Source organism: Mangifera indica, unplaced genomic scaffold (genome assembly GCF_011075055.1).
Source record: "Mangifera indica cultivar Alphonso unplaced genomic scaffold, CATAS_Mindica_2.1 Un_0148, whole genome shotgun sequence".
In the NCBI taxonomy this organism is placed as follows: domain Eukaryota; kingdom Viridiplantae; phylum Streptophyta; class Magnoliopsida; order Sapindales; family Anacardiaceae; genus Mangifera; species Mangifera indica.
The window spans coordinates 12103-22043 of record NW_025401240.1 but is presented as its reverse complement, the minus strand read 5'-3'; the positions used below and the strand labels follow the sequence as shown (position 1 = coordinate 22043).

Below are 9941 nucleotides of genomic sequence, written 5' to 3'. Positions count from 1 at the left end.
AAAGCATGTGTTAAAATAAACAAAAAAAAAACATAGAAAAAAAGGCAAAAAACCCTAGCAACAAGTTTTCTGTTTTTCTCTCCTTATCTCATGAACACACAATTCCAGTTGAAGAGTTGTAGTAGCATAGATTGCCTTCTGTGTTTATGCTCCGTACAGATATCAAGACACTGCCTCTTAAGGATTGGATAACGTTCAATCTCAAGCCACCTCAAGATTTGAATGAGCCATCAATGCATGTGTAAATCCTAAAACACTTTATGAGTATTTTGTATATTCATGAACATAAGTTTAAAACGGGTATCCTGGTTAGAATTTTATAATTGTTTGATTTTAAAAAATTTTTAAATTTCGCTGTGTTATCAATTATCAATGCCCTGAAAACCTTACAGTATGATGTCATACACAAGCATGTGTTGGGATTTATAGATTGCAAAGCTTACGAGTTCTAGGCTTTTCTAACTAATTTTTTGTTATCATACGCATAAACAAGTCTCTGAGCATATTTCTAATCTTCCTAACTCATCTAATACTATTCATAATCATATTAAGATACTCAACACAAACCATCTTACACATCATTATTATTAACCTATCGTATTCATTTTAGTTTCATATTTTTCAAAACCTCACTCAAAATTTTCCATACACACACACATATTTACACACACAAAAACAACAAAACAATCGAAAACATGAATTTATTCATATTAATAGGCCATCTCATTTAATATCAATTCCTTAATACCTTTTATCCAATCTCTATGTTCATAAATATGTAATTAAATATTCTTATAACTAATAGATATTTTCTATTTATAGGCATCAAAAACTGATTCAACATCTCAACCAATCACCAGATAACATGGTTTCATATAATAATCAACCAAAAAGTCATCATTCTTACTTGTCTTTTGGCGATTAAACAAACTCTTAATGTGGTTAGTGTTTTTCCAGTAATCCAAGCTCATCTTCTGAGACCAAAAATCTAGTCACTCGTTATTCCCTCTTTTGGGGTACAATTAGGGGTGAAAAAAATAAAAAATTATGTTAAATGCCTTTTTTTATTTCACCTGATGGCTACGACATATGAGTGCGTATTAATAGTGCATGGACATGTGTTGTGTCGCCCAACTATGGAAATGATCAATTTTGTCACAATTCTTATCTTATCCTTAAATTCAAACTTTGCTGAAAATGCATGATCCGTATACCATACACATGGGCATGTATCTTTTTAAAAAACATTAATAACTTAATTTAAAAATAAGAGAAAAGATTAAAATACTCTTAAGGTTACCTGTGGGTGTTACAAATATCTAGCCTTTGGGAGGTGACGTCTTGGTAACCATGTAGAGCACGAACAAAGGAATAGATTAATCTAATCAAAAGGCTACTAGGCTTTTGGATTGGACAGTTATGTTCTCAAGAGAGGGAGAGAGATAACTGTAATGGCCAAGGTTTATAAAATAAACTCTATGTTATATTTTTCCATGTAGCATGCCTTTATTTATATGTTTAAGAGTGTATGCATGACTGGAATACCACATGCGCACGACTCTTCAAAACACCATATGTTGATCAACTCAACAGGCTTGCATGGCCGATAGATCATTTTTTTTGCATGGTGTCGATCAACACCTTATCCCATCGAGTGCACGGTAGGCCAACATCATGCATGGCCATGCACTTGGTCAATTTATGGTCAAACTAGACTTCCAACCCAATTAGATAAGCCCAATCCATTTGCAATCTCTCTCGTCCCTAAACACCAAGATTATCAACAAACAATCCTCGTCTTTGAGTTTGATTCAACTTCTTTATGCATATGACCCATAAGCGCTCTATTAAGTCAGTAATGTCTAGATTTAAGTTGAATCTAAACACAAACCAAGATTAAACTCTAGAAAGGTGTTATGGCTATTCAGACGATAGAGTGTTAACAGACATCTTTAAGCTTTTATAACATCATAGTTACGTGCAATTCGATCATTTTATCAACTAATATCTCTCGAAGTTGTAACATAAAAAAGTGTTTATCTTAAAGGTTTCTCGTTATGAATTGATATATATCACTGACCAACATGGATCGAAGTACGACCTAATCTCATTGTGGCCACATAATCATGCGGGCATATATGTCTTCATTATTCTCATATGAGATATATTTTTTTATACTCAAAAGTGATGAATCTTTTATTAATCAATTATAGCTTTCATTTATCTTATGACATGACCAATCACTATCTTTATGGTTACTATAATTATGATGACACATTAAATAACATGAAACCATACCGATTCTACCATCTTATTTATCTAACATTTCATTTAATATCCTCAAATATTGTATTTTATCAAAATGCCCCTATAGTTTATCAGAATGTTTCTATATATTCTTACCCTTTCAATTAAAACTTCTCTTGCATTGTTTAATATTAAAAGCCCCCCATATTTTTTTAACATTTCATATAACCCTCGATATTTATCTAAAATTTCATTTAACACCTTTATATATTGTTTGGTATCGAAATGCCCCTATATTTTCTTACCATTTCATTTACAACCTTCATATATGGTATATTATCAAAATACCCTAATATTTTTAATATTTCATTTAATACTCTCATATGTTATCTTATATTAGACTATCTCAATATTTTTCTAGCATTTCATTTAAAACCTTCATACAATGTTAAATATCAAAATATCTTATATATTTTTCTAATTTTTTTAGTCCCTATATTTATCTAACATTTCATTTAACACTCTCATATATTGTCTTGTATCAAAATACCCCTATATTTTTTTAAAATTTCATTTAAAACCTTCATACATTATTTAATATCAAAATACCCCAATATTTCTCTAATATTTTATTTAACCTCTATATTTATGTAACATTTCATTTAACACCCTTATATGTTGTCTTGTGTAAAAATACCCTTATATTTTTCTAATATTTCATTTAAAACCTTCATACATTGTTTAACATCAAAATACCCCCATATTTTTTTAATATTTTTTTAACACCCTATATTTATATAACATTTCATTTTACACTATCATATATTGTCTTGTATCAAAATATTCTTATATTTTTTTAACATTTCATTTAAAACCTTCATACATTGTTTAATATCAAAATACCTTCATATTTTTTTAACATTTCATTTAACCCCTATATTTATCTAATATTTCATTTAACACCCTCATATATTGTCTTATATCGAAATGTCTCTATATTTTTCTAACATTTTATTTAAAACCTTTATATATTGTTTAATATTAAAATAACTTTCATATTTTTTTAACATTTAATTTAACCTCGTAATATATTATCAAATATTTAAATACCCATTTTATATAACATACAAACTTGATTTAACAAATAAAATTAAGTTTTGAGTTAAAATTCGTAAAAATATTTTTTTCTCACGAATTGATTTGTTTCGATTTGAATTAAAAAATAATAATTTTTTCTTTTGAACGAATCCGTAATATTAAATATTAAATAAAAATGAAAGTGAAAGTAAAGGTTTATATTGAAGTGGTGAAGGGTGGTTTTAATATTTTATAAAAAATTTTGGATATTTTTGCTTAAAACTAAAAAAAAAAAAAAAAAGATATTTTTACTTAGGAAATGAAAAATATGAATTTTTGCTTAACTGAGGGTAAAATGGGTATTTAGTCTAATTTCCCAAAAAAATATCTCTCCTAGAAATTATTTGATGACCGTTGGCTTGTCTTGAAAAAATTCCAATCTAAAGGTTGCTAATAAACAACTGTAGTATATCACAGAAATATCTGGTGTGAATCTGCAAGCCACATAGACACACAGAGTTATGGGACTGGCCTCAACCCCCTTGTTTCCGGTATCACCATCATTTGTCACAGCTCCATTTCACCGCCGCCTTCACTTCTCTACTTCCATTTCCACGCCTCCTCAAATTGTATGTTTCTTTCTTTTTATATTAATTGTCCTTGATGTTTTTACTTTACAAGTTTTGAGCTTTTTTCTGCTTTGGCTCTCAAAATGGGATTTCAATTATTATTTAGTTACTCTTTCGATTATATATGTTCTATGTGCTAGTTGCTCTTTGTGGTTAAGTCTTTTTGCATATTGGGAAAACTGAAGACTAATTTACTTCTAATGAATTCCTAATAACTGGAAAATCTGGAAGACTCAGGATAATTCTCATCCTTTTATTCACATTATCACAGATGGCTACCTTGTGAATTGTTATTTAGATCATGGAATCTATGGTAACAGTAAGTTAATGCAAATAGATTTACAGATTTAAAACCATCAATGTATTTATTCTAATTCTAAACATAAAAGAGAAAGGAAATATCCGTATGTGCAGCTGATGATGTTTATAGAAAACATGGCTTTTATTTGAATAATCATAGCAAGTATGTGGTTTTTTTTAATATGCACCTTTTCTCTATGCATAAGATGTGTATATTTTGTAGATGCTTAGCTTTAGCATTGAAACTTTCAATAAAAGAAATGGTGATCTAAAATTAGAGGCATATTTTTGTATTTGCTTAGAGAAAGTTTTTATTTGTGTGTGCTCTATGGTTGAAATTCAAGTACAGTTTATCTTGGTCACTACTAGTGAAGATGGTATTTTAACTAGCTCTGATATATTTTTAGTTGATGTTGTTGACCTTTGTGATAATGCTGGTGATATAACAGCTCTGCTCACTACCAAGATGTTGTAAATTTATGCATGTCCCTTTTCATTCGAACCTGTGACTTTAACCTTGGAAATAAAACTTGAGTATTCAAATCAATTGGGATGCACATATAATAAAGTATCTTGACTGTGGCCAGAATGTTGCAATGCTGTTTTAGTTTTTGCTTTCTGTCACGATTATGCTGGGAGGGATGAGGGAAATTTTTTTTCCCAAATTGTAGTGAAAGAAATGAATTTGAATGTCCTGCAGTTTATATGAGTGAAGGAAATTATGGTCTAAATGAGAATCCTCTATCACTCAATTATCACAACCACATTTTACACATAAAATCAATGCAATTTGACCTGTAACATCAATTGTTTCCCTGTTGTTTACGTCATTGCAGTGCAAATGCATGCAAATATGAGAGCATTACCACATCGTGCTTTAAATTATTTTTAAATGTCTATTATTGAAAACAATATTCTTCAAAAAGAATATAAAGGAAATTTTCTTATTCAATATAATTTTCTGTAAATAAATGATAAAGACCAGGATATAGACCCTTATATTATTGCTAGGTTCCCTCATGTATAAACAGTGTTGGTTAGTTTGACTCGTTTACTCTGATCACTTGTATAATACTTTCTTAGATTGATGGTTGAAACAAGTTATACATATATAAAGCAATCATCTTTCATCACAGTGAACTTTATATGACAAGTTATTGATGGTGGGGTTATTTCTTAATTTGTTATTTGAATAACATATAGCTGCTGATTGTGAAGCTTCAGTTTTTTTTCAGAGGCAATGCAATATAAATTTTTCAAGATGGCATACAAGAACTACAATGGCCAAAGTATCTTGTAGTGCAGTGGAAGTGGAAGATGACAGAAATGACGAAGCATGTGAGTTAGTTAGTGGAGTGGAGCTGTCCATTGGGGAAGGTCATGACTGCATTCAAGCTTATCTCTTCAAGGCAGTGAAAAATAACAATGGAACTGGTGTCCTTTTGCTTTCTGATATTTTTGGTTTTGAGGATTCTTCCACCAGAGACTTTGCATATCGTGTTGCTTGCAATGGATACAAGTATGGTGCTTAACCTTGAAATATTTTATGTATATCCACTTTCACATCTTTCAGCCATGTAACAACAATAAGCCTATGTTGAAAGCTCTATTTGTTGTTGATCAACATGCATACATGTTTTGAGTTCTCCCTTTTCATTAACATCAGTTTGTTTATATTAGTGTCAATTTATATTCCACTCATTATTATTCTCCCTTCTCAAAAATTTCTTAGTCTATGCTTACCATCTGTTTGTTGAACAATTATGCAGTATTCTTGTTCCAGACTTATTTCGTGGGGATCCATGGTCAAAGGACCGGCCTAAGGCCATGCTTGAACAGTGGATAGCAAGACAAGATGCCCAGAGGATTGCAAAAGACATTGCCACCTCAACGAAATGGTTGGTTGATGAGTTTATGGCGGCTGGAATTTCAAAGAAGCTTGGTATAATTGGGTTTTGTTTTGGAGGTGGCCGACTCATAGAGTTTCTATCGCGGGATCAGGGTTCTTATTTTGGCACTGGGATCTCCTTTTATGGTACAAGGATGGATCAATCTCTGGCATCTAATGTCAATGTACCTGTCTTGCTCATCTCAGGGGATAATGATCCTCTTTGTCCAGTTAATATTTTGAAGGATATTGAGAAGAGCATTGGCAGGGGGTCCAGGGTGGTGATTTTTAAGGGAAGAGGCCATGGGTTTGCTCATCGTCCTCTTTCCCCGGAAGAAGATGCAGATGCAGAACAGGCTTTTACAATGATGAGAAATTGGCTGCATGATGGTCTGGTTGTAGACAAGTGAATGCTTTCTATATTTAGTACAATCTTCATGTATATTCGTTTTACTGGTAAAGCTAAAGAAGATATTGGTACGTGTAGTTTATCATTACCATTATTAAGTATATTATTAATCTTATGATTATACTATTTACAGCATCTGTTTAGGGAAAGAATTATTAGTATTGTTTAAGATTAGTCTAGATAGGACCAAAATAACTCCAATGCGTGAAATGGGTATTTGAGTCTGTGAATTTCTTATCGCAACTTGGGAGCAGGGTGAAATCCGGACTCCAATGAATTGCAGTACTCTATGCTGTTAAACTATTCTAGTTTTAATATGGTAAGTGTTGAAGCTTCAAGAGATTGATTATAAGATGCATTTCCTAATAAGATAAAAACAGGTGGGGGTACTGAATTATCCACGTCTTTACTCTTTGAAAGGCTAAACTTTTTTATTTTTTTTATTTAAAGTATTGAACTTTTTAAATTCTGCTATTTAATTAGTCAAACTTTTATTATTTCTTATTAAAAATATTATATTATTAACTTGATTTTAACAGTATTAAATAGAATTGATGTGAGACTTTTTTTTGTCAATAATGCTAACAAAAACATTTTATATATTGATACGAACAATTTGTGTGTTAACATAAATATATATAACTCACAAAAACTTTAAAATTATACTCTTCTCCAAAATTTATTTCCGAAAAACTATAAAACATACCCAAAAAAACAAAAACCACAAAACCCACCTAAATTTCAACAATCATAATTCATTACAATAAAACAAAGCCACAACCGAATCAAACAATCAAACAATTATTCAAATGAATGTTTCTCACCAACTTGGTTGAGATTGAAAGAGCAAAAGCGTACAACCTTTCTAGCTCTTCTAGAAGCTTTCTTCAATATGTTCTTAACAAATCTAACTTACAAACTCCTATCCTCATCGTCACTATTACAATAATTTTCATCAAGAATACAAATTTGATCATTTTGATAAAAAAACAAAAAATTCAATCCTTTCAATATAAAAAAAACAAATTTGATTTCTTTGATTGGAAAAAAGAAAGTGATAAAATGTTGTTCATTAATAGTTGAAGCAGTATAATCCTATACCTAGTAATGTTAAAAAATTCGAATTTGTATTGTATCATATTATATAAGCTTGTAGGCTTTTTTTTTCTTTTTAAAGAGTCAAAATGTCTATAATTGTATTTGTGTGAGTTGAAAGAGAAGGTAGAATCTCTAAATTCGACTAATAGATACCAACGTAAGCTTTCCTATCTTGCAAAACAAGTATTAAATGTTGAAGTTGGTCGGTGTTCTGTGTTGTGACTTCACCTATATGTGTTTTAGAAATGGCAAGAGCCTCTACTTCACCATATAAATAAGAATTTAAGACTTTAAATAAGACAAGTTACTATTAGTAAAAATGATCACCAATGTTGGGTTAGGTTGGTGTTGCAACAAAAGACAAGACCCATATTGTAATACCCAGAAGTATGTCTCAAAGATATTTTAGTGCTTTGCCATGTGTTTTTGTTATTGTTTGAATGTAACTAGAATTTAGAGTTAAATAAATAAAGTATTGAATTTTTAAGATGATGTACAATCATACATACAAAATATACACACGTATATCATGTGCCACGTTAACAAATGAATAATATGTCACGTTGAATATTTTAAAATGATGTATGACCATACATATCAGACATTCACACCTATACATACCATTATAGAAATACAATTTATATCTGACTTGTTATTGGCAAATCAAGAATATTTTCATCCCATTTTCAAGTCACCCTTATCTCCACCTTTCCCTATTCTTACCCTAGAGAGAGAGCTAACACACTTGTGTTTTCCCACCATCAAAAGAGCATTTCCGACATACTTGTGAGGAGAAAAAGGTTATCTGCAGCAAATCACCCAACTTGAAAGAAACTTGTAAATGTCTGATAGAATATCAAATTTATACCTAAACATGATTGAAAACATTATGCACTTGAATGATTGGATAACAACATATTCCAAACTACAAAATTGAGTCGCCAAAAATAGATTTAAAAATTTCAAAAATTTAAATATGAATAATAACTAAAAAGGTATAATAGTGATTGACATATATATTTGTATGATACGAGCTTTTAATGTAGAATTTTTTAATTTCTCTATTAGTTTTTTCTGCCATAAATGTGGGGCTGATAAATAAAATTCCAAAGGTACTGCCTTTGTTTACATTAAAAAGATAATAAAATTAGTAATTTAATTTTTTTTAAAAAAAATTAAAAATGATGAAATATGACTGACCAACCTGAAAAGTACACAAACTAACTTGCAACAAAGACCCATAAAGACACAACCGAAGTGGTTGTAGATTGTGCTCTGAAACCTTGCTAATTCAGTAGGCCGACGTAACTCACAATTTGATGGGCCTTAACCCGACATGACTCATCAGCCCGATAGACAAACACCGAATAAGGCCAATCCGACCCGTGGACAACTCTAACTGACACCGCACTACATGAAATTAAAATTTCAAATCTCTATAAAAGATCATGCTAAGACTTTCAATCCAACAAACAAAAATGGGATGTAAAAGTACAATGTTGAAAATTCAAGGCTTGAACCTAACGCAGTTATCATTCTCTTTTTTCTCAGGGTATTAATTTTACTCCAGCAATAAAATTACAACTTGAAATTGGTAAAGAAGTCTGGCAGTACATCAGATTCACCAGTTTTATAAAGAACAATGCTTGCACTACATATTCAACGATTGTCAATAGGAAAAAACCAACAGCACTCTCAACTGAAGAAAAACTGCGATTCCCACAAGCAATCAACACAAGGTCAACTTCAAAACATCATTTATTCCTGTCCATCCTGCAGAAGAAGATTATAACAAATTAGCATCATTAAAAATATATATATTAATGAACAAGATGATCAGTATAAAACTCAATACAATTTCCATTTTAGGGTCTCGGGCCAGGACGTTCATTTCCACCCCGGCCTCGAAATAACACAACCTCCACCATCTCTGCTCCAACTTCAAATTTCCGGGAGTGGGGCTGGGGGCAAGGGAAGTAAACACAACCCTCCCCCCATAACTCATCAGTTTCATATCCATCAAATTGTGAGAACTAATAGAACTAAAAGGAATCAAGAATAAAAAAGAAAATTTCACAGTCAACAACCGTTAATTTATAAGAAAAATAATTGAATTTAATATTAAGTTAAGAAGATAGTTGAAGAAAGAAAACCAATAATAGATTCGATTCTATATTGATAAAAGAAAACAAATAAGAAAACAAACCCTGAACAAAAGGGATGAAAATCTGCATCAAATTACTTTTTTGAACCTTTTTCGTAGTTGAAGGCAAAAAAGCAGAAAAAGTTGGAC

At 30.8% G+C, this 9941-nt stretch overlaps 1 protein-coding gene across 1 annotated transcript; it reads left to right on the top strand.

Moving 5' to 3' along the window:
- Positions 1 to 3794: 3794 nt before the first annotated feature.
- On the top strand, positions 3795 to 6685 carry LOC123208165 (carboxymethylenebutenolidase homolog). Its single transcript, XM_044625565.1, has 3 exons — positions 3795 to 3953; positions 5489 to 5772; positions 6023 to 6685. Exons 1-3 carry the CDS (start codon positions 3846 to 3848, stop codon positions 6549 to 6551), a joined length of 921 nt encoding a protein of 306 aa, XP_044481500.1. The 5' UTR covers positions 3795 to 3845; the 3' UTR covers positions 6552 to 6685.
- The last annotated feature ends 3256 nt before the right edge of the window (positions 6686 to 9941 follow it).